The sequence below is a fragment of the Manacus vitellinus genome, unplaced genomic scaffold (assembly GCF_001715985.3).
Source record: "Manacus vitellinus isolate BGI_N305 unplaced genomic scaffold, ASM171598v3 scaffold_17_pilon, whole genome shotgun sequence".
NCBI classification, from domain to species: Eukaryota; Metazoa; Chordata; class Aves; order Passeriformes; family Pipridae; genus Manacus; species Manacus vitellinus.
Genome location: NW_021939256.1, coordinates 15,178,422 through 15,204,439, shown reverse-complemented (window position 1 = coordinate 15,204,439; position 26,018 = coordinate 15,178,422). Strand labels below are relative to the sequence as shown.

At 40.2% G+C, this 26,018-nt stretch overlaps 1 protein-coding gene across 1 annotated transcript in view; it reads left to right on the top strand.

Moving 5' to 3' along the window:
• The first annotated feature begins 7,294 nt into the window (after positions 1-7,294).
• The window catches only part of LOC115307331 (catenin delta-2-like), a 362,256-nt gene continuing 343,532 nt past the window's right edge, over positions 7,295-26,018 (top strand). The window contains exon 1 of the mRNA XM_029958906.1: positions 7,295-7,384. Coding sequence (XP_029814766.1) covers positions 7,348-7,384 — 37 coding nt within the window. The 5' untranslated portion in view covers positions 7,295-7,347. The remainder of the gene's footprint in view (positions 7,385-26,018) is intronic.

Genomic DNA, 26,018 nt, shown 5'->3' with positions numbered 1-26,018 from the left:
CAGTGACAGCCTTCGAGAAAGGTGTCAAGCTGAAAAATTTATAATTTATTTCCACTTTTACAACATCATTGGGAAAATCTAGTTTCCCAGATAGAAAACCATTATATGTAAACTTTTGTAAGAAAAAATCAGTATTTTACTCCTCCATTGCACAGTTAGCCATTCTACTCTTAGATTAATGGTTATTTAAACTGCAGCAGTTGGTCCTCCTTTGTTGATGAAAATTATTCTTTCTAAACTACAGAGATTTTAGAAGTAAGCTTACTACTGAAAACTCTATGGGATGATGACAAACACATATCTTTCTAGTGCAAATCACGTATAGGACCAGATACATCCAATTATGCAAGATAGCCTGTTCAAAAAGTGGCAAAACTGGTTACTAGGCGTGAATCGGATACTCTGACACAGTCCAACGTTTTTGAGATGTACTAATTCTGAGGCCTGACAGAGGGAATTGTCAGGTCAAAGTGTGAGACAATCTGCTTCACAACTATGAAGTACAGAAGGGTTCAGTTGGGAAAAGAAAGGAAATGAGGCAGTTTGGGCCTCAGTATGTACAGGACACGCTGGACAACCTTGTGTCTACATTGCAAACAGTGCTCTCCAGACAGCACCCATCTGTGACTTCAGCCTTGGCGCTACCAGTAGGGGAAAGGCTTTGACTGCACCAAGAGCATACTCAAGAAACTCCAGGTATGGATGCAAGGAATATTACAGTGTGTCTTCCTGTACATTAAAACATTAATGTATATGCCACATAAGAAGAGAATTCTTACAAGGAGTCCTTGCTAACTATTGTACCCATGGAGCTTCAGAGGTCTGGCTTTTCACAAGAGTTGTTAGTGTAACTATCAGATGAAACTAGAGTTCCTGAGCACTGGAAAAACAGATCAACAATCTTCAGAAATTTAGAGCCATGCTGGCTGGAAAAAGTAAAAGTGTATAACTTTTGGAGCACCATGTTCATGGAGTATAACAGACAAGCAAAACTAGCTTTATCTTTCCTGATGCTGACTAAATATAATAGAGCACAGATTAAAAGTGACCTAGCATTCCATAATTGCAAGATATGCCAAGTCACTAATTTTGCTTTCAGGGTAGGTAATATCTCAGTCTTATGCAATATGAGGTCTAACTAGATGCTCTACTGATTCCTTGAACTCTGTCAGTCTTTTAAACTGTGGAAAAATACATAGTAAAACTCATACATAATTGGATTAAATACAAGGATAATCAGTATAACAAGATTTCACTAACTTTTATTCACACTGCACCATTTTCTGTGTCTGTAGAAAGTTTTCTACTTGGATTTTTGCAGGATGGCCTTTTTTTGTTGAGATAGATTTATTCAATATGCAAGTACAGTGAAGAGGAAAAAGAATCCAAAAGGTACAATATAGTTTTGTGTTATACCTTAATCCTAAATGCTTTTGTTGCTTTTAATGTACTGAGGGATGCATCCTGAGAATGTCTTCGCATTTCAATTAACAATAAAAGGGATAACCATGTTTTGAACTATTAAAACTAGACTGTAATTTGCAGTTGAGTTGACATCAGACTGCTTATAATACTGGGTGACATGAAGATAGATTGAGATTACTCTCTTTCATGGGATTAGGGTTGAGAACTTTTTTCGGAACATTCAGCTCTTTGTATAGCCTATGCATGTACAGGATATAGGAATCTATAACAGCAAACTTTCTTTTACCACATGCTGAAAAGAACAATTTTTACACTACATTAATTTTCATTTCAACTTATGGCCTTCCATCTTTCAAATGACAATACCCCAAAAAGTTTAAAAGAAAAACCAAACAAAAAAAACCCCCCAACACCTCCCCCCCAAAACAAACGAAACCCCCCCAAATCAAAACCAAAAAAAAACCAAATTAAAACCCCTAACCCCTCTTTAAATCAGATGTGTTTAATTGAGAGGAATAAGCATCTACATTCTCTCTTACCCTCTTAATATTTCCGTTATGGTTTTCCTTGAAGTTAAGTAAAATCCAACAAGCTCATTAATCAGGAACACTTAGATAAGTTTTATTATTAAATAATGCAGTCCCCCTACTATGCCTTGAATCGGAGTGCTGGTTGATTGTGACTGACACAGACAATTGAATTCAATTGAATTTTTAGCTTTTTGTATAATTTTTTGTGAAAATCCATCATGCTCAAAATGCCAAATAGCTTAGGAAATTAATGGTAGCTACTAGCTAAATAATTATTCCTAAAATGATTTTTTAAAGTTGAGTAGGTCCAAAAAACATTTTAAACCAGCTGTTTCAGAGAGATTTTGCTCATAACTGCCTATGTGGTCATCGATGGATGAAGCTGGGAATAAGAAAATCCCAGTCATGTCCTAGGGAATCAAGAGTTGTCTTCAGTACATACAAACCAACTCTCTCAATGCAAATATGGATTCATTTACAAAATCTTCAGGTACTACAAATTCAATTGTATCTTCCTATTGCCAGTCAAGCTTAGCACTTCAACACTAATTTACTCATAATCAGACTGAGTCAAAGCCAGCTGTGCCTCAGAATAGAAAATACCTTAGATTTCTTTAGAAGACTTCTGCTAAAAAAAAATTTCCATGAGATCAGGACATGAGCTTATGCAAATACAATCATGCAAACCTTCTGTTGTCATGTCATCATTGGGGCATAGAAAGCCAGCCATCCCAGGATTTACATATACTTTGTTACTATATAATATTGTGCAACGATTTAGAAGAAATGGAAAATATAGATAGTATTACTATAATTCAAAGATGACTTGACTTTTTAAAGATAATACCATAGTCAAATAAAAGAGAAGAAATTTGGATCAGTTATTTAAATTCGTTACCAGTTTAGTTTCATTAAGACACCATAGTGTGCATTTCAAGAAACATGCTCTTATTTGAAATGTAATTCAATGGATGTTGTCATCTCCTTTGAATAACTGCACCTTTAGCTAATTCTTAGAGAGGGATAAGACAGTAATTGCAATAACTTCTTTGAAATATTCCTCTAAACTTGAAAAACTAATTATGCTTGGTAGCTTTTTCAGTTTATTAAAAAGGGAAAAAAACATGCTTTTCCAATTTTATTCCAGATTTGCTGAAGATTGCCTGAAACATGAATCTATTACATATACCTAGTTTTACTTCAGTTATATTCTTAGTATAGAAGGTTTCTGTTGACTTCAGTGTGACAAAGGAAGTTGCTGGATCCTGACCATTACAGAGGATCTCAACAATCTTCATATGAAGTACAAAGTTAAATTTAAACATAATCTTCCATTAAGAAAGTCAAATCAGCCAAGAAATATTTTCCCTTCTATCCAAACATTCAGAAAACAAACTCCCAAACTCTGTTCATAGAAGGATTAAACTAAAATTAAATATAGTTTGTATTGAGGCAGTACAAGCAGACACAACTAGTGCTTGTATCTAGGTATCCAATATTTTTAATGCATTGTCTAACTGTTGACTAATGGACTTTTCCTTGTGTTCTTCTGCTGTGAATTTCATGCTTTACATGTAGATGAATCTTTCCACAAAGAAAAAGTTATATTTCTAGTTAGCAGGATGGGAAGAGTATCACTGGCAACCAGCTCTAGTAGCATGCAACTCTTGAGCCTAGGCTTAAACAATTTGTAACTGCTATTATTCTTTATAATACAGTCATTTAGAAGACTAATTATCTGAAAATTCTATCACTGAATTTAACTCTATTCATGTTACTACTTTTTTTTCCTGTTTTCTAAAATTTTTACTTGTCGTTACTTTGACCAAATAGACATTTGAGGCCTCAAGGGCCTTTGTAAACCTAAGGGGCAAATACAAATGGTGAAGATGCTTTTACAGTTTCTGTGCTTGAAAATATTGGCTTTGACATGATAATAATTTCATTTTCTTTTTCCACCTTTTTCAAGAAAAAAAAAATCAACAACACACAAAACTAACTCAAACAAACCCTCAAGAAAGCTAATCAAAGCTTAGGATAGATACATCATGCCCAGGCACGGACCTGAGAAAATGGACTATCTGTATTTGAGAAGGCTGGGACTGCCCAAAAAAGTGAACAGCTTTCACCTACATATGCTTTTGGGTTGTCAGAACAAGAGGCTTAGTCACTGGGAATGAAGTAGGTAGACAGTACCCACCCCCAGATGGGTCAATCTCTTCCAGAAGTCGATCTCACTCTTTTTTACATTCTTACCCCTCGCTACTCTCCCTTACCCTTCCTCTGTGACAGCAGCAGCAAAAAGCCATTTCTGAAAATCTGATTTATTTCCCTTGTCCCATTTCTCCATGTCCATAAGCAGGGTTCAGTCAGTCTTGGCTCCTTCTCTGACCTCCCCTGGTGTCAGAGAATATCGAAAAGGTGATGCAGGGAGAATCAGGGGTGATAAGCAGGAGGAGAAGCTTTGTGAATCCTGCGACACCTTAGGATGAATTCCCTGTCATGCAAAATAGTGGTGGGAAAGAGGAAGTCTTGTGAGAGAAAAACAAATTTCTTCAGACACCTCCCAGATTCCTCCAAAATGCTTCTGCCTCCAGCCCTCACTTTCCCTACAGAGGGTCTACATTATTATATACCTTTATTGCTACTATATTTAACTTCCAGGCTAGACTACTCAGATCAGTAAAGCCAGCTGGGTAACCTTTACAGTGTGGGGAGAATCAGGTGTCTTAGGTACATCCTTCACTAGCACACACTGCTCATCCCACAATTAGGCCAGATATGTACAATCCCCAGGGCCATGAAATGCCCCTATTACATGGCTATATTTCAGGGGGAATGAAAGGAGGACATGGCCTGCTTCTAGCCCTTTTACCTCTTTTTCCTTTATTGACAGAAAGACCTTTCAGCTCTGAAAAAGAGAAGAGGCTAGGCTGCAGAAGGTGGATCACATAGTGCTATGGTGGATCTAGGATGGTATAATACCCAGTAATTTTATTATCAAGTACATTTTGAGATTTAACAGTAGGATAGTGAGTCTAGGTAACTACTGGGTTATACACTATTTTCAGTTCAGAATTAGATGCCTGTCTCAGGCTGCGAATCACAAACCCAGGGTCTTGGACTTAGGAGACATTTTATTCTTCCTCCAGACACAGATTATGAGCTGCTTTTGTTTTTTCACTCTCCCTATTGCTGGCTTCAGTGACCAGTGATATTATCTAGGGTGAAAAGTAACTTTTGGTCTAACCAAAAGTTTGGGCAAAGGACTAGTTGGTTGCTTTTGTACTCAAGTCAAGGGCAAGACTATATTCACTGGTGTGTTCTGCCACTAGCAAGCTCGGCTCTGGTTGCAACTCAGTAGGTGTTGAGAGGTGGAGATGCATGCCATACCAGTACTTGATAGTTAGTTTTGGGACTTACTCTGGTTTTGAACCTAGAGGTGCTCTGCCCTCAGGTCCTAGTAGTTGGGTAAAGGCTGGTTTGACATTGAGGGGTGCTGCCAGACTGAATCACCCTCAGTTGTAACTTACTGATTTTGACACAGGTGGATAGGCCACCTCCACTTAACCCAGAAAAGGGACATATACTAGTCATTTATATGGTTCAGTAAATATGGAAATAAAACTCCCCAAAAAGGAGACCTCAGGCCGAAAGCAAGGCATTCTGGTGCAGGGAAGATATGTAGCCTTTGGCGTTCCCGTGAAACGAAGGAAGGGGTAGTCACCCCAACGAAAGCCTCGGTGAGGGGAAGGGGGAACTTCAGCCAGGGGAAGCTCCTTCGCGCCGGAGAGTCTGGGGAATCTGCGAGAACGCCAGGCGAGAGGTGGCAGCAGCGAGTCGCCGTGCAGCCCGGCCGCGATGGTCGGTCGGTCCGTCGGTGCCGCTGCCGCCCCAGCTCAGCCCGGCGGCAGGTCCCGCTGCCGCGCCCGTGGTTGTCCCTGCGGGGCCCGCCATGACATTCCAGGGCGGCGGGCGGTGCTGGAGGGGCGCAGGGAGGCGACGGGGGAGGATAGATGGGAGCGCCTTGTCCTGCGGGAGCGGCCGGCATGGCAGCCCCTGGCGTCCAGGGCACATGCGGGTCCCCTCCATGCGGGGCAGGTGCTGCGGCCGCGGGCTCGGGCAACAAATGACCAGCTGTAGGCGCTGCCCTGGCGCCTCGGCCGAGTCTGTGGCTGTCCTCATTGCCGCGCTGATGCTCAGCTTGCTGTGAGCGGGAATTTGGCAGCAGTTACCCCGGGCAACAATCCCAAAAAATTGGTGGTTTTGCTCAGGTACCAAAACTCCGCGCAGCGAGTTGAATGGAGCCCTGGAGTGGCAACTTTCAGGTGAGTGCTGCAACTGCATTCCACACAAGTTTCTCAGCGAAGAGTTAAGGGTGCGCAGGAGTAAAACATGACTTCCATATTCCTTACCCTCTTTGCTCGCAAGAAGACTTCTGAAAACGTGGTAGATTTCCCACCTAGGTTTCCCAAGGATGGGAAGAGGGAACCGAAGGAAACACGAGCCGGGGAAAGAGCTCTTGCTTCCGTGTTGCTGTCACCGTTTTGGCCGGCAGACCTCAAGTTCCCAACCCATGACGGCAGGAGCCGCGGTCACTGCTGAGGGGCTGCTCCACATCGACGCCCCCCGCCCCGGGGTGCGCCTCCACACCTGCGCCCGCAGCCTCGCCTCCTCCTTCCCCAGTAAATCAGAGTCCCCCCCTGGCTGCAGGGTTACTGGGGAAATACGGGGGCGCGCCCCTCTGCGGCGACACTGAGGGGGGCCCGGCCCGGCCCTACCTCGGCCCCGCCCCGGCAACGGGACGGGCGGCGCCTCATCGGGAGTGGGGCCACCGCCCCTCTCTCCCCCCAGCGCCGGCTGCTCGCCGCGGCGGGCGCGCTCCCTGCTTGGGGAGGGGACGGGCAGGGAGGGGCGGAGGCAGGCGGGAGGGAGGAGGCAGGGCCGGGCGGGAGCGCGGCGGCGGCAGCATGCTGCGGTCGGCGGCTGTGTCTCCTTCGGCCAATCCCCGCGGCCTGGTGCGCCCGCCCCGGCCGCGCTGCGCTACGGCGCCCGCCGCGCAGCCTGCCCCAGCCGCGCCGCCGCAGCGGCCCCGCGCCTCGCCCAGCGGCGGGGCGGTGGAATGCCGGAGCCCTCCTCGCCGGCAGCAGCGGGCAGCTGTCCGCGGCCGAGCCCGGCGCGGAGCCGACCGGCGCGCTCGCGCGGGACACGGGGAGACGCACGGGGCGCACAGGGGCCCCACCCCGCACGCCCGGGGGGGGGCAAGCCGAAAGATGCTGGCAGCTGGGCAAGGTCAGGACCTTCGCGGTGAAGCCTGGGGCCGTCGCTGCCCCCCCCTCCCCCCTTTCATCCTTGCCTAACGGACTGAGGATTTGCTCTTGGGTTTTGGTATATGTTTGGGAGCAACCACGCTGAATCGGCGCCGATCGGTGAGTACGACAGGCACCGTAATGGTGCCAGGTGCCCCCCCCCCTTCCTGCCTGCGTGATGTTTCTTTTTGGTGTCGGGTCCTGCGCTGCTCCCCTCGCCGAGGCAGCCGGGCTGGGTTGGGCTGCAAGGAGCAGTGTTTGTGCCTTCAGCCGAGAGGTAACAAAGTACGTTATTTCCCCATGGTTCTTCCTCCCGCGCCTCCCCCCTCCATCGCTTTCCTCCCTTTCTTTCTACGTTAGTCGTTGCTTATGTAGGGCATCCGCGGCATGGTGTCTCCCGACGCCCTGCACTAATGTGCTCGTTACGGCAGTGAAGTCATGGGCCAGGGAGGAGGAGGAGGAAGACGAAGAAGAAGGAGCCCGGGGACCGCGGGCGGGGCAGCGCCGGCCCTGCGCGGAGCCCGGGCCCTGGGCGGCTCCGAGCGGCTGCTGCTGCGCGGTTCTGTGTGTCTGTGCTGCATGTGTATGTGTATATGTGTGTGTGTGCGGAGGGGTGTGTGGGGTGTGTGTTCTTTCTTTGAAGCCACCGTCTGCGAAATCCTGCGCTCGAGGAGCGGGCGGAGGGGGTGGGGAGCGGAGCCGCGATGTGCGCTGTGATGTTTCGTTGATCTATATTTAATGGCTGAAAGGAGAGATGCTTTTCTTTCCTTTACCCTTACCTTACTCTTATTCTGGTGTGTAATGTGCTTGCATTGATCGGTCAAAGCGTAGCTTCAGCTGAATCAAGTCACCACAGAGGAAGGAGGTGCAGTGGCACAGGCAGTTCATGTAATACACAAATTCATCTGGCCAGGGATCTTGGAGAAAAATGAAAAAAAAATCTAAAGAGGTATAATTTTAGAAACCATGTTAAATTTCCCCTGGAGGGATTGGAAGCACGAATACATGGAAGAGTGTAATACAGTATCTCGTACGGATACATTTTCTTATACTTTGTTAGAGTGTGCTTTGTTTGGATTCTGGGTGTCATGGTTAACCCTATACATTACAGGAAGAAATATCCAAAACTTGGGGAAATATTTAGAAATTAAGAGGTCCCTTTATCGAACACCCAGTTCGAAACTTTATTGGCTGTAGTAATTGATATTTTTACCCCTTAAAACAAGTATGCCTTTTATTGGCAATAACAAGGAAAGTAAAAACTTCACATTGCAGGTTTATTTTCAAAATCTTTATAGGTAGCCTGTATATGTAAAGTGAAAACCGTGAGTCAGCCTGAGCTGTGGTTCGTAACAAACCTCTCCATAAGGTACGTCAAGACTTACGTACCTCAGGATAGAGAGAGGACAACCCAGAAATACATGGAGTTTATGTAAGTCTGTTGTGGCTTTTGCAAAATCAAGAGAGGAAAAAAAAATCTTTGTCATCCTGTATTTAAGGATATATTCATCCTGTCTTAAAAAAAAAAAAAACAACTGATTATATAACTCATAGGCTGGGTTGATAATTTCCAGGCAGCCTACTTAGTTGGTCAGTGTATAAACGACATGGCATGAAGGGGTTAAGGGCAGGTCTCCAGAGAAAGCTGCTGCATATTCTACTAGTGGGCCTCTGAGACTCAAGTGGCTTTAGGGCTTTTATGAGCCTATTTGCCTTTACACAGGTTATCTGGAGAGGAGCCCCAACCTTAAATCCAAACCACCTAGGAAGGCTGTGATATTTAAGCAAAACGTTATACGATGTTCAAATACCCTTGTAATACCATTTCTGAGCCAAGTTGGTGAAGCCGTCTCTCTTCAGTCTGTTAATGACTTGACCCTTTGGGAGCCTTGACTGACTATCAGTCTGTGTCTGGCAAAACTGCAGAGAACTTGTGACTGATCATCGACATTAATGAGAAGTTGATTAATAGCTCGGGACTGGGTTGAATGTGATTATGTTAAATGTTGTAGTTCCGAAACAGGAGATCGCATCTTGATCACGTTGCACAGAGATGGTTTTTGCAGTCTGTTATATAAGAGAGGCTTGGAAAAAAAAGGGAGTTGCGGGCTGTGCTATGTATACATACCAAAAGAAATACCCCTCAAACCTGCTGGTAGGAAGCAAAGAATTTATTTCTGAATGCCAGTTGTATGACTTTTTGTGGATTGCAAGAAAGATGGTTTTGGGAGAGGACTCCAGCTATAGTGCTCAAGTTCTGGCTGTCAGGTACCTTAACAGATGTTAAAAGCAATAAATAGCTCATTGGTGACACGAGTTTGTGACTTCTGGTTTTTTTGGATAATGATACTAAAAAAATTTCATCCTCACATAATGAACTCTGACAAGCAGCTGCACAAAATAGAAATAGTAGCGACTAAAAAAACCCAAGATGTTTGCATAATTCTGATTTGCATAATTTACCTTTGCTGATGGTGGTATCAATTTAATGGCTGTGGTTCAGCGTTGAATATTTGTTTCTCAAGACACGTGTAAAATGAACTTATACTACAAAGGAAGTACCAAAGCAGTTTATTTTAAGGGTTTTAAGAAATGCATTTTTAGGTAGGGCTGTAAATTGGCATGTAAATGGAGCAGCTAACAGAATCAGTGGAACTCATGAGTGTTAAATTTTGCACTAAATTTCAGATACACTTTCTATTTCATGGTTCAGTGTGATATGATTTTTAGAGCTGATCACTTGTGGAAATTCCAACGTTATCTTTGTTAGGATTTCAAGCATATGTTTCTGTCCTAGAAATCCCTGTTTTCAGAAGTATCAGCAAGATAAGGAAAATGCATTATTACAGTACTCTTCACTTAAATAAGGACCTGTGGTTTTGATGCTTATTGATTGTGCTTGTAAGTCATGAAGAGTTTGAGATTAGTAGTTACAGCTGAGGTTTGACAAAAATGAAAATTATTGTATTAGCCTTTGAAGGTCTCAGTAAGATCTTATTGCAGGATGAATTGTGGATGCTTATTTAACTGCACAATATTAAATGTAGTAGTATAGTTATTAATAACATACAAAAAGCAATAAACTTTAATGGAGGCAGCATTTTTAAATATAGTAAATTTAGTTTTTTAGTGACAGAATGACTCTCAAATAGGACTAAACCACATTTGCTCTTAAAGAAGAGGTTGTTTTTGTCATGACAAAAGACATTACACTATGGAAAATGTTATTTTTCTGACCTTTGTTTTTTATGGGTGCATGATGGGACAAGTAATTTCTTTCATGTGAATAAGAAGTCTCCATGCAGGACAGGAGTGCAGTTCTCTGCTCATGCACTACAGGACCACATGACCCTTTGGCTAATGGTTCCTTAGTAGTTAGGCTCACTTGGAAAGAAGTCTGAATGTAGCATGGCACACTGAAACAATTTGTTCTATCCCCTTGGGATGTGCTAACTTTGTGTCACAAATGGGTTGTAAAAGCAGATTGCTTGACCAGATTCTCTGGCACTATACTGGACAAAATTTAAGTTCAATAATATTGCAAATGAAATATGGTAGCTGTTTGTATGTAAACCAATTGCCATGTGAATAGATATTATTTTTTTCTTGTATTAACTGCCAGTTCAGTGTAAAACTGAGAAAAAGAGAAACATCTCATTATCCATAGGAGCAAGTATTTAATATTTGTTTAAATTGCTCTTGGCATGCTAACTTCTAGTGCATCCTACTGACTCTTAATCTGCCTATTCTACTTTACAAAATTAAGTTATACTAATAAGCAATAACTTCAAGACACATCAGCATGCAAGAGTATGTATTATCTTGTCTTTTTTGTCACTGCCTATTTTACTGAAGTTTCTAGAAAAAAAATAAACCCAAACCAGGCTTCTAATGAAACTCTAAAACTTCGTGCTTCCCAAAGCTGCCAAGAAGGTGATAACTTTCTAAAATTCATATATAAAATAACCGTGTTTGATATTGCATTTTACTGTGGTTCATTGCATTAGTCATAGTAATTCTACTGTATAACAAACCATTATTTTCTGCTTGTTTTAATTCATTTTAAGAAGCCACATATATGCAGAGTTTGAATAGTAACATCCAAAATCAAGAACATCTGAGACTCAAAGGAGCTTTACGTTTTCTAGTGGAAGATTTTGCCTTTTCCCCTCCTATTTTTCCTACATTTCCCTCTCCCACTCTTTTTTTTATTTTGTTTTTGCCAACTTTGCAGTTGATTTCTTCATCTCCCAAAAGTCTTCACAGTGCAGCAATTTCCTTTTGGTCAAGAAAATTACTTTTGGAAACTGACAATAAAACTTGGATTTATCTGCTTAGTGTAACATACATGTGTTCTTTTTTAAGCCATGGCTACACTCTCCTGTTCTAACACAGTTGTTATTCAGCTAAGCAGCACCAAAATATCCCTTTAAGGTTGAATTTTTGAAGGGAGACAAATGAAATAAACAGCTAATGTAAACAGGTATTCTGATGAGATTCTTAATTGTTTTAAATCCGCTGGATAAGACTTAGCTCTTACACACTCATTTATATTAGATTAATTTCTTTCACATTACTAAGATGTTTGGGAAAATAATTAGAAATAAGTTGCAATGTTGTGGTAGAAAATTACTGTACCTTTTAGCTCCACTAGGATTACTAAGGGTTGTAATCTGCATCCTGTAAAGGTATAACATGCCTTCCATCAGAACCAGCAAGCAGTTTGAAAGGGCGACTGGCAAGGAGTATCTCAGAAGTAACTCAAGGCTCCAGACAATGAGTTTCAGGGTAGTTCCCACTTCCCAAGGGAGTACTTTTGCAATTTTTGAAGCTGGAAAGCAAAAAAGCGTGCACTGAATGTTGAAAACAGAACGTGTGAACCTTACAGTTTTTCTTTACAGTTTTCCACCAAAATACTGAAGTGCATGAGTGAGGGTATTTTTGGAATGCTAGCTGATCTAGAGATGTTTTTGTTGGTTTTGTTTTGGTGTTTTTAATATATACATTATTTTAGATTTATGTGAGCAAATAAACTAACTTTTCTGAGGACGACATACATTAATCAAATCCTGGCATCCTAGTATTTTGTCCTAATGTTGTAGTTGGCTGGTGTCCTACTTAGAGGGGCCAGGGCCAGTTTACCACTATGTGGGTATAACCAAAACTGTGTATTCTACACCCCCTATGTAATTTCTGATGGACTGTTAATAATGGATCATTTCCAGCAGCTACCTAGGGCACAACTGACACCTCAGGCTACAAGCTGGGTGTTAAAGAAACCCTGGGAGGGGTGTTTCTTTGTCTTCACACTAGTAACTGTGATAACAACTGTGATAACTCCCCTCAGGGGAGGCATTAGCACTTTCACACCCAGTCTGAGGGGACATCTCTGCTAATGGGCCATACTGGAGCAGCATAATAGGCAGCTGCAACCACCTAGACTATCAAAGACTCCAGAAATATCCCATGACTCAGAGTTGAATCACCCATCCTGAAACTCCCCGCCCTGGGGGAGGTACTGGACATTCCCACTTGAACCTGAGCGCATATAATCTTGGAGTCTTGGGACTTCTGGTACCACTTGTCAGATCCAGAGGAGGACCAGAATATCAATAGGACTTTGACTGCCACTGTCGACAAGACTGAGATCATTACTTCAACAGGACTGTGACCATCGCCCAGACCAACAGGTTTTCCTTTCCTTTTACTTTGCACCCAGGGGGACCATGGGGTGCTCAGCACAGGGGCCAACCAAACACTGTTCTGTTCTTGCCCAGTGTGCTGGGTTGTATATTTGTTTTCTGAGGGTGAAAACCAGTTTTTCTCTGTATCATTGCATTTATTGTCATCTTTTTTTAGTAAATTGTAACTCTGACTTGTTATCTCTCTTGAGTTGGGTTCATTTTTCCCGCGGGTTTACTTCTATAACCAGCGCAGCTGGGTATTAATCAGGTTTATTTGAAAGCAGGTTGTTGTTGTCCCAGTCAAATTTGCTTGTTCAAAAATAATCGTTCTTCTTGCCAAGAGTTGACTGTTGCTTTACCTGTTTGGCATACGGGAAGGCAAAAGCCTTTTCATGCTCATTTTTTTCATGAAAAGTGTCATGGCATTACATACGGATATTCATATTCAGGGAAAAGCAGAGTGAGAAGGCAGAAGGCTATGTCAGAGAATTGTTATCTAAGGAAACAACAGCTTAAAGGTTTTCAGCAATGGATATGGCTTAAGGTTAGACATGGAAATCCTGCCTGGACAAACCTTTTACTTGTTGTCCTCTATCCCAGAATCTGTAGAGTAATTGAGTTCTTTACATAAGCAGATACCTGAAGACATTCCTAACACCATCACTTTCTCACATTTATTATATCAACTAAACCTCAGGATATCTTTTGAATGTGCCTAATTTCTGAATGGCGTGATACTGTAATAAGTGAGATTCTATGTGATCTAGAAGCTGAAGTCTCGTAGAAAGTTGGAGTTGGGGCTTCTAAACAGTTTAGATACTAAATACAAAGTGGTATATCTAGTGAATTCTTCCAAATCAAGCATTTTGACAAATTTAACAATATGATTAGTCATATTTGATACTTTCTGAATATTTCTGATGAAGTACCTGTATTCTTGATCACCACATGATGGTTACCTGAACCTTCAGTGCCTAGCCTTGTCTGACCTAGTGTGCTTAGAAATGCAGTGACTAGAACAAAAAAAGATCTGGGTCTTTTAAAAAGTTTGCGTTTTAATGAAGAAAGTTGACAGTAATTGATGAATTGCATAATTCTTGCTGCAAATGGTTTTAAAGTTTGAGTTACAAGAATAATGTGATTTTATATGTGGATTTCCACTGCAGTGCTGATGTATGTCATCTGGTGGTACAGGGGAAAACTTGGAAGTGTGACAGTGCATCTCTTCTTTATAAGTGTCAAAAATATAGAAGGCATAATGCATTCTCAAAATTTTCATTACAGTTAAAGCAACAGAAGACAGTTGGCTTCTGTTTTCTTTATTTCTGTCATTTAACTGCATTAAACTTAACCACAGAAGGATTTGGAGTAACAGGGTTGGAAGTTCTGACCTGCTTAGGGGTCACCGGGTTAATTCCCAAATGCCTCAGCTATGTCTATGTGATTTTCAGAAGGTGAAGTTTGGTCCATTCTGAGAAAATAGTGTTTGTCATCTGCCACAGACGTCAAGGATTAACCACTACACGTACATTCGTTTTATTGATGACTTACAGCATTCTACAGTTGAATGTGTAGGAGGTAGACAATACCAATTCCTCTTTTTCTGCCATATAAACGTGATGGTCCCTTAAAGCTTTTATAGGTTCATTAGTATGTATTTTTGGTTGAAAGTGTTTCTGACAAGATTGGCAGCTTATTCCACTTATTTTTTACTTGTGAATTCTATTGCCTTTACCAAGAACAAGTAAATTATTACACAGAGCCTCAAGACTTTGGGGACTCTGACTTAAATGTCTTCAAAGAAGAATGGACAGGTCGAGCTTAATTAGAAACATGCATGTCTAATCAAAGGGTGAATTTAGAATCATAAGTTTTAAGAACTGGCATTAAAAGCAGAGTCATGATACCAAAAAAGTCTTTTTCATATAAATGGGAGCATTGAATAGAAGTCACAGTATATCTGTGAAGCCTAATGCACTATTCTGATAAGCGATTGTTTAATACCCTCAGGTAAATAGGCCTTCCTAATATGTGTCATTACATAGCTTTTTCAATAAGAACAAATTCCAAAGCATGCATTTCTGGTCAAATTATGGAAGTTCGTTAGCCTCTGAGTGTTTCCACTGGGATCCTGTGCACTTAATTCTCGATGCTGACTCTTATAATGAGCACCCAAAGGATGGATAATACTCCTCATTTCAGAAAGGAACAAACATTTCTGTGGATCTTATGTGGCATAGATCTGTGCGGCAATTACTTTATGTGGATGAAATGGAAAGCTGTGGTGTGAAATGTAACCTTTACATCTCTTCTTTGCCTGTTTTGAGGTTGAGTTTTGATTAGTCGTCTTAAAGGTTCCCTCTCTATAAATACATTTTAATTAAAAGTAGCAAAGCTTAATCAGCTTTGTAATTCTTACTTTTCTATCCCTAAGTCTTGTTTAGGTCTTACTGCTTTTGTTTGGGTATTTTTTTTTTTTTGCCAATCTAAAGAATTGTGAATTTTTGGTAGTGAGTAATAAATATTTCTTGTATTTCATGTGTAGTAGTATAACAATAATTGAACTGAGCAGAGGAGACATCTGTTTTTGACTGGTAAAAACAAAATTCCAGGCTTTGATCATGTTTTGTGCCTTCAGTTTATCTTACAGTGGATAAAAGTTTGCACAGATAAGTAAAGCAATTTTGTTTGATTCACAAAATAAGATTTTTTTATTTTTTTTTTTTATGAGCAAGTGCAAAACAAGGATTTGAGGAATGTGCTATACCTGACAGTGCCAGCTAAGTGGTACATAAGTTTGACCTACTTTCAGGATTTTGGGACATCTTGGATTTTCGAGATCTGGCATTTCTGTTTGACCTCCTGAACACTCCGGTGTCATTTCTTTGGAAAGCCTGTAGGGTAAAGTCATTTAAAAGAACCTGATTTTCCTATTTGTGTGTGAAATCCCTATATGTATTTACTGAAACCAGAGCTGCCCAGTAAGAGGGAGCAGGACTTTCTCTACAACTGTGCTCTACCCACCAGACTCCTCAGGCTGACATTGCTGATGGATCCCTCTGAGACTCTTAGCATGGTCTCCCCGAAAAATATCCAGTTAGGAGCTACTTGGCTTTTGATCAGTGGTGATGACAATATTTCAGGTCCCCAAATGACAGATTATTGGTGATCTATTGACAGAACAGACTTGGAGAAACAGGGAGCAACAGTGTTTATCAAGGAATTAAACAGTCTGCAATATAAATGGCTTTTATGTGTTTGTGGGGTTTTTTTTGTTTGTTCTAGTTTTGGTTTTTGTTTGGTTGGTTGGTTGGTTTTGGTTGGGTTTGGGTTTTTGGGGGTTGGGGTGGGGTTTTTTTCACTGTACACAATGTCCAAAGCAGAGAAAGAGATCTGAGATACTGGTTACAGCAGACGAAGAAAAGGTTGGGTAGGAAGTTGGGGACAGGGAGACAGACTGGAAAGCACAATTGCTATATTGTAATGAATAGAAAAGATGCTGATTCAATCTTTTAACATAGGTAGCTGTTTGATAATGTTTGTCATGAAACAGTTGTGGTGGTTTTTTTATGGTTGATTGGGGCTTTTTGTTTTCTTTTTGTTAGATTGGTTTTTAAAAAAGAAAATTACAGGTATTACAGTATTATCATAAAACAGACAGGACATCTGCCTGTTTACTACATCTCAGTAGTAGCTAATATTTTTTGTACTGTTTGGTCAATATATGAGTTGTGGAGGGGAGGGGGGAATGGTGAAGAAGTGGGAAAGAGAAGGAAAAAATGAGAATGCTAGTTTGTTTAGCTAACTTATCCTACTGACATATCCTTCCTGACCTGTAAAACAGTATAGTTCTGGAAGTATAAAGTTTGTTTACCTGGTGTTGTAGTGTGCTTGTCATCAAATGGGATTGCTCTCTAGGAAGTTGTATAGACCTCTAAAACAAGTAACTGAGTTTTTAAATTCACTTTTTCACATGCCCTTAGTAAAATTCCAGGATTGTAAAAAAGAAGCAAGGACTCCTGATTTTTGGAGGGCTTAATATTCTTATCATAACATTTAAATATCCATGTTTTTCAAATACTTTTCTAATAAACCTTTATTTAAATATAGTCTATTGATTCTATTTGGATTTAATAACTCCATAGTATTAGCAGGTGGCCAAAAATAAGATTTTTGTCATGTTTTGTTTAGGAGTATCTAATTTGTATATACTATGTCATATATTCTTATTTTTGCTTAACAAAAGAGAATGAGTAGTTAGTATGAAAAAGATGAGTTGGCCAGGAGGAATGGGACAAATGGAAAAGTGATACTGTTTTGAAATGCAGATATATAGCTGTCCTTCAGAAATAAACTTTGTATCTATAAGCTGGTATTGTGAAATAAATCACAAGTCTTTAACCCTTTCCTGTAAACTACTGTAAGCTGCACATTTAAGGGAATGGGATACAAAAATAAAATTATGTTAGCTATCCTCAAACTCCACTGAAGTAGTAGATTTCTTGCATTGATGCTGCCTCCTTTAGCTGATCTGAAACCAAATACATCTGAACTTATAGCATTCCAACAGGCAAGGTTCTTCATGAATTATACAGGCAAACTGAGGTGCTGTCACTACCACTTACTGCCAAGGCTGATTTTCCTTCTGAATGGGACCACTGACTGAAAACTTGTACCACATTTCTACATAGACATTTCTACCTTTATGTATGTTCCTCCACCTTGATACAGAACCTGAAGTGTCTGTCTGTCTTATACCATCTACTTAATATGGTTCTGCCATAACTGTTATTAAGTACTATAGTCTTGTTATTTCACTGTAAGGAAACAAATATTTCTTCCTTAAAAAAAAAGTGAAGAACTTCCTCTAACCTGAGTTTCAGGTGGCTACCAGACTTCCTAACAAAATGATAGGCAATTTACAAATTTCAAATTCTCTCTCGTTTTTATTTTACAACTTTTATTTGAATAGCAATATTCCACGTATTAATATATGTGCATTCAAGAAACATACAAAAGAATGGGTATTCCCAAATGTGTTCTTAGCATCCAAAGCTTGCACTTCTATCCTTAGTCTGTAAAAGGAAAGGGTTGGAGACTTGTGATTGATTTCACAATACCAGGTTTAGATACAAAGTGTATTTCAGAGGCACAGCTCTACATCTGCATTTTACAGGAACAGTTGAAGAAAGGAAGGCCAGCAAAAAGCTTTTTCTTCTTTGCACATGAATCTCTCTAGAGCTTCTTAAAAAAAGGTGGCTTAACTTGCTGAATGAATTTATAGAACATTGTGTGATGTTTCTGATGTTTTAATCTTCACATTTTTCATACATGTGTAGAAGAGAAGAATAAAAAGGGACTTGCAACTTGTAAACATTTATGCTCCCAAAACTTTTGAAGATATATGTAGAGTTTTTAATAATATCTAAATATGACATTTAAATATTACCCAAAACATAACAGATGTAAAGCAGTATATATCTCTTAATTGTTTATTTCTGTCAGGCAGTCTTCCTCTTTTGTAAAGGCTTTTTATTTGGTTGTCTTGAAGCAGTCATTAATGGCTTAAATAAAATATAATGGAAATTACAGTGGCCTTGTGAATTCTGTTCTTGCTTTTTTTAAAATTATTTTGAACAGCTGGGATCTCTCCTTGTCTCTGACAGAATGAAAGTGCTATCACTTGTTAACAGTGTGCATGTGTTGTATATTGCATCCCTCTACAGTATATGAGACTACTTTATAGCTGAAATAATTTTATGGTGCAAAAAAGGTGTTTTTAAGGGGCTGAAGCTGCTGCCTCTAGCTGTAGGCTAGCTCATAGGGGAAGCCTCATGAAACTTCTTCAGTCGACCTGTTTGCAGCTGTTGTTTCAAACTTTCCTACTGTTCACATGAAATCAAACTGTTTAAGTGGAAATCAAAGTGTTTAAGTGGAAGGGTATTTGCTGCATATTGATACTGAATTTCAGTAGGCTAATTTTGTTATGGAACTAGACATAAGTTACAACAGGACCTTGAAGCTAGTTGTAAATATCCGAGTGTTTCCCACGTTGAAATACAGAGTGAGCTCAAGACCTCTGAGTTGATCTGTGACCCTTTACAAGCAGTAGTAAACAGAACCATAGTCTGGACTGTGCTGCAGCAGTCTGCCTGTGGGTGGCATATAACCAATTCCCTCCCAAGGTGCATTTAGAAAATTGTGTGCAGTAGGTTCATTAACTGTACCATGTATGAAAGACCATATGCAAGAATGCAGATGGAGGAACAGACTGGAATCATCTAAGCAATCAAACATAGTGGTGGCTCTTTATTTTGTACTACATCAGTGTTTTGACAACCGTACTTAGATCACAACCCTGTTGAACCTGTGCGGTCCAAAACATACTCACAGATGGTCCTTGTGCTGAAAAGTTCAAAAACCTAGCTAACAGAACTGCTGAAGGAAAAACAAGTCAAGAGGGGTTTAAAACGGGTCAGGAACAAGCATGAAAATAGGATCCTGGTTGCTTATGTACTCTGTCTCCTAGAACTTATAGCCCTTTCTGTGTTGCTTAAGCAAATACCTGTCTCTTGTTACACTGCTCTCAGTGCATGGGTGTCATAAAACTTAACTTTTGTTTGACCACATCCAACATTTTCCAAAGCTGTTAACAACATGTTTTATGTGATGTAAGAGTTTTGGGTTTTTTTCAAAATAGGAAAAGTCATTACTGAGCTTCTGTCACATCTTTAAGAAAATGAAAACAAGTAAAAAGACAGTAATTTGAAGGAGTATGAAGGGGGATAGGGGTGCTGGGTCCCTTCTCTCTGAGAATTTTAAAGACAAAAATCAGAACTTGCTTTGGCAAGAATAATGAAGTAGTACAAAGCATCAGTGAATACTCTGCTGCTGGTCCCTTACTACACCATTAATACTACAATGTTAATATAGAATGTGTAAGGAATGTTATTAAACCCATTTATAAGCAAGAGAGTTTTGCTGTTGTTTCATCATGTACTAAGGGAGGAAAGACAACTTCTGTTCCATCCTTGTTGTGGTACCAATTCCCTTTCAATCCTTTTTTGTTTCAAGCGAAAAGAAGCAGTCTCAGTGCAGGATGATGAGGGACAAATGTTTGAAGCTCCTACATCCATAGGTTTTCTTCTTCAAACAAGCATCAAGTTGATGTTGAAGTAATCAAAGATTCTTTCAGCAAAATAGTTAGTGTAGGTAAGCCCTAGAATGTTTGGAGAATCTCTCAGCAATTTCTTCTCACTTTCACAAAACATTAGTACTATTCTAATATCTGTTTGTCTAAAGATATCTCAAAGCTTTTAAGATGATTTCTCACAAGGGGTCTTTTCTGACATAGTTTTTCTTGACATTCATTTTTTAAGGAGAAATAAACAAACAAAAGACAAAAGAAACAAAAAGGAAACAGAAGGGGAAGGGGCCACGGTGGCCAAGCACCCTGGGCTTTGGCTTAGTTGGTCAGAAGGTAACTGTAGACTTTTCTTTGCACTTGGTTTATTAGATAAAAGTTTCCTTTATCACTTCAGGTGTTTAAAATAAAGTAAAATAGCTCAACAAATATAGGTGTCAAGAATGTATAATTTTTTTGGACATGTTATAGATTGTGTTTATTATCCTGGAATAATGTACAGGTAGCAATATAATACACTATCAAACCCATAATTAATGTAATACTAACTTGAAAAAGAAAATTTGTTAAACCTAACAAATTCCATGAAACATTAGTTACAGCTTTTGTAGCTTCTGCTCTTTCACTTAAAATAATAATTAAAGAAGTTTTGCGGAGCAAAATTAATTTAATTTATTGGAAAAATCTAATTTGCACAACTCTGATCCATTCATATACTTCTAGTCAGCCTTGATAGTATGTTCTATTGAAATTCACAGTGAATTTTAGAACATCTGCCTTCGAATTATTCTAAATATCACTATCCTAAAAGCATGTATATAAGGAGATGTTTTTATACATTTCTGTTCTAGGAGGTGCTCAAATCATGTCTTTGTTTTTCTGATCCGTGTTTCCTCTAGGTTGTTAGATTACAATCAGCGAAGATTGTGGAGTTAACAAACCACTTACACCTTAAAAGGGTAGATACAGTGAATGACAAGGGTATTTCTTACAGATATAATTGAAGAGAAAATTGAGTTTAAAATCCTTAGTTTCTAGGAGATAAGTTTGTTTACCAGTATGTGTGAATACAGCAAAGTACATTATCTCCTTTATCCATGTTATAGGTAACTTTTTATGTATGGATGATGGTTAGACTTTGAATTCTTATTTATTTGTTTATTTTTCTTCTTCCAATAGACTATTCCACAATTTAGTACCCTTCCCTGACATCGCTCAGTCTCCTCTCACAAGCTTTGCTCTAGGCTTTGCTCTAGTACCTGTGTTTTCAGGTACTAGCTAGCTTGTTTTGGATGCTGCTTTTTTGCTGAGTTAGGGCTCTTGTTAGTAACAGAGAACCTGATCTCACTCCTCATCACTGTGGTAACATGAATTTCTATGGCATAACTTTATCAGTCTGTGACTGTCAAGCAGGACAGTGGTGTGGATAGTTCTGTTATACATTCAAGAACGTATCTGATCAAATGGTAATAAAAGCTGATTTGAGCTTCAGAACTAGATTCTAGACAACAGTGTATTTGCTCACTGAGGTGTGGAGGACTTTATACTGATCCTGGCATCTGCCCATCATCTGCATTAAAAATTCTACTTACGTTCTAGTTATAGGAGATTTCAAGTCTCTAATAATTGTCTTTGAAAGGTCATGGTGATCAAGGGAGGTTGCTGAGGACTGGAGGAAAGCAGAGATAATTTCTGCCTTCAAGAAGGATGGTCTGGGGAAGTCAACCTCACCTCAGTCCTTGGGAAGATGGTGAAGCAAATCCTTCTGTAAAGGCTTTCCAAATAGATGAAGGACTGAAAAGTTATTGGGAGTAGTCTTATTTGATTTATGAAGGAAAAGACAGACTTTACCAGCCTGATAGCCTTCTATGGTGAGATATGATGACCACGTTGGGTAAAGGAAGAGCAACGAGTGTCATTTATTAGGACTTTATGTGAGACTTTTGACAGTCTCCCATAAGCTACTCATAGACAAGCTCTTAAAGTATGGATGAGATAAATGAACAGTGACGTGGGCTGAAAACTGTTGGAACAGATGGGCTCAAGGGTTGTCATGAGCAACATGAGGTGACCTATATTGTTGAACATCTTCATTCCTGATCTCAGTAATGGAACACTAATTTACACTCAGCAGGTTTGCAGATGATACAAATCTTGGAGGAGTAGCTGATAGACCAAAGGATTGTGCTGCCAGTCAGAAACAAGTTACCAGGTTGGAGAAAAGAGATGACAGGAACACTGTGAAGATCAAAATGCCAAGTTTTGCACCTGAGTTGGTTGCACCTCTTGCAGTAGTATATGCTGGGGCCAATGGAGTGGAAAGCTGTTTTCAGAGAAGGATCTAAAGTTTCTGGTGGACAAGCTGAACGTGAGGCAGCAGTGTGTTCTCATGGCAGAGAAGTCCTGACAGCTTCCTGGGCTGCAGAGGAAAGTTACTCTTCCATTCTATGCAGTAGTGATGAAGCCACCTCTGGACAACTGTGCACAGTTCTGCTGCATTTCTAGATAATTCACAGCTGTTCTTTGACTTATGCTTTGACATCTGCATTATCTCAAAGATATTCAGATATTAGTGGACTACACTGTCAGTTTAACTGTTACTTAATATTGAACGAGGAACAAGGCTTTAAACTGCGAATGGAAGCTGTTTGGGACTAAGGAGCAGCCTTGGGTGTGGGCCTGGTGTGTTTCCACTGGCTTTTAACACAGTAGACAACTGGTTTATGGGAGTCTGTGTGTGGTCTTCAGATCGTACATTGAATGTAGTGGTCATCCCAAGAATGCTTGTGTTAGTTACTGTGGCTTTTCCAGCACGAAGAAGTCTCTTGCCAGGCAGATGCAAAGGGATGCTGCCTGAAAACTTAGGCATCACAAGATGTAAAGGAGCTTTGCATGATTTCTAGTAGTGCCCAAATGCTTGCCGTAAGGGTATCTGTGCAGCACTATTCAGCTTTGCCTGAAACTGCCTCTTCTACATTCAAGAGCTTGTCTCCCAAAATTCAGAATTCACAGTAGCTAGAGCTGGATCCCTGAGGAGCCATCATCAGGATATTTTGAGAGTCTCATTACAGTTTTCTCTAGAGCAGATGCTGTATGATTTTGTTAGCAATTGGTCTTCATTTCATTTCACCAGTCACTGATACAGAAGTCTAATTCAAATAAAGTGATGCGTATGTCTCAAATTAGTCTTCTCCTGGAACTGGAGAAGTATACGTACAGAGTCACAGAATATGCTGAGTTGGAAGGGACCCATCAGGATCATTGAGTCCATCACCTGGCCTTGTGCAGGACTCGCCAGGAATCACACCATGTGCCTGAGGGCACTGTCCAAACACTTCTTAAACTCAGACAAGTTTTGTGCTGTGATCACTTCCCTGGGGAGCCTGTTCCAGTGTCCAAGCACCTTTAGGGTGAAGAACATTTTTCTACTACACAACCTAAACCTCCCGTGACTCAGCTTCATGCTATTTCCTCTAATCCTGTCACTGGTCAAGAGAGAGAAGAGATCAATGCCTGCCCCTCTTTTTCCCCTCATGAGGATGTTGAAGATTGCAGTGAGGTCTCTCCTCAGTCTCCTCCAGCCTGAACAGACCAAGTGACCTTAGCCACTCCTCAGTATTGCTTCCCGTCCAGACCCTTCACCATCCTCATGACCCTCCTTTGGACTCTCTCTAACAGCGTAGTCTCTTTCCTATATTGCAGTGCCCAAAACTGCACACAATATTCAAGGTAAGGTGGCCCTAGTGCAGAACAGAGCAGGACAATCCCCTCTCTTGACTGGCTGGTGATGCTTTGCCTGATGCTCCCCACCAGGACACAGTTGGCCCTCCTGGCTACCAGGCACTGCTGACTCATATTCAACTTGGCATTGACCAGGACCCTCAGGTTCTTTCCACGGTTCTGCTCTCCAGTCTCTTGTTCCCTAGTCTTTACACAGAACCAGGGTTGTCCCATCCCAGATGCAGAATCTGGTACTTTCCCTTGTTAAACTTCATATAGCCGGTGATTGCCCATCTCCCTGATTTGTTGAGGTCCCTCTGCAGGGCCTCTCTTCCCTCAAGGAAGTCAACAGTTCATCCCAATTTAGTGTTGTCAGCAATCTTAGTATTCCATTGAGTCCTGGGTCCAAGTCATTAATGAAGATGTTGAAGAGAACTGGGCTGAGGATATAACATCTCTCCTTTTTTTCTGTTGCTTCTGGGATACCCTGGACACTGATCTGTGTTCTTCATTTTTATTTTTATTTTCTTTTTTTAAGAAAACCAAGGCAAAATGTTTGCAGCAAAAGACCAGTGGTCTCTGTGTTGGAAAGCTGTGGATTAATGGCTTGCAATTTCAAACTATTCTAAAAATAAAGACTTCACAATTAGAATTTACATTTATGATATAATTGATGATAGGAGATGCCTCTTTAATATTCAGATTGCAGAATGTTTTTTCTTTTTTTTTTCTTTAATAATGAAGTGTCTGAAATGAGCTATTGCTTTCTACTTTATTTTGAGGAAGTTGTGTAAGTTTGCTTGAAATACCCTGTATTTTTGGACCTGGAGTGATGATAGCAGAAAATGAATGCTTCATTTTTGAGCACATTTGTGTTGGACCTGAAGAGCATGATCTACTGAGATCTGCACAGGTAGTTCCTCATTATACAGTATAAGAATTGTCATCCTAACACCAACTAGATCAAAAAGTCAGAAGGCAGTTTTGTAATAGAAAGTCCTTTTCCCCTCTTATTTTGTGTGGACAGGGTTTTGTGGGAAGGGAGAAGTGTCTGGACAAATGATGGCAAATTCGATGACTAGACTAAACATGAACAAAATTTAATTTCCACTTTATAAAAATGTATCTGTGTGACAGTAAAGGTTTGCAACATTATTTTACAGTGTTGCATAGATGGGTGATCTATTATTTTGGTAGCTATCTTCAGGTTTGCTTTATTTTCTCATTAACTAAGTGAAACATTAAATTTTATAAAGCTATAGGTATGTGGTGATTCCCTGTCTTTTAACAGTGGAGTATTAATTTATCTGTTTTTCTGGTTGCTCCTACAGACCAGAAGTCCTGGGCTAATGGAATGTGATGAGAAATCTTGTGGGATCTCTTTGATTACAAAGAATGAAACCAGAATTGATTCTCTAATGTATTAACTTTGCATTCTTGCTTAAGCCTTTTTGTAATGGTCTGCACTGGTTACAGGTTTGAGTTCTGGATCATAAGCTCTTCCAAATTTTATGATAATTTTAAGTATCTATTTTCTGAGTTGTTTCTCTGTGGGAGCAAAACCTCTAGAGGGTATCAAAAACTGGTTTTGGTTAAAGAAGCTGTTGGGTCCTGTGCTACTAATGTCAGAAGTGGAGAAGTGCAGGTCAAAGATCAGGCCCTGAAAGCTCTTCCTGCTCCCAGTAATGCAGCTACCTTAAAAATTTTAAGCTCCTTTAATTTTAATTCTGAAGTCCTAAAGTGGTTATAGACAGTAAGGATGTATGCCTATATCAAAGCTGGTTTTATCAACACAGATTAAAAATTGGGGAAGAAGTTTCTCAGGCTTTTTGTAGGGATTTGGAAGCTTCTGATATGAGATTGTTTAGAGGATTTGTATATGACCTAGGACCATTGGCCCCACACCTCTAGGTATGGAAAATCTTTGTATTCTGATCAAAACAATCAAATCCTGTTCATAACTACTGTCAAAATTCTGTTGACATAAGTGGGACCCATTACATGAGTGAAACTAGTGGAATTTGCCACAAATTATATTGTCTCCTAAGGAATATGATGGTTTATATGTTTTAACAGAATTTATGGTTCATGATCAAGACCAATATTTAGTCTACAAGAATTGTACTGCATATAAATTAATTACATGACCTGCCTAAAGAGGACCTTAAGAACATTGCAGACTTAAGAACCTGAAAAAAAAACTTCT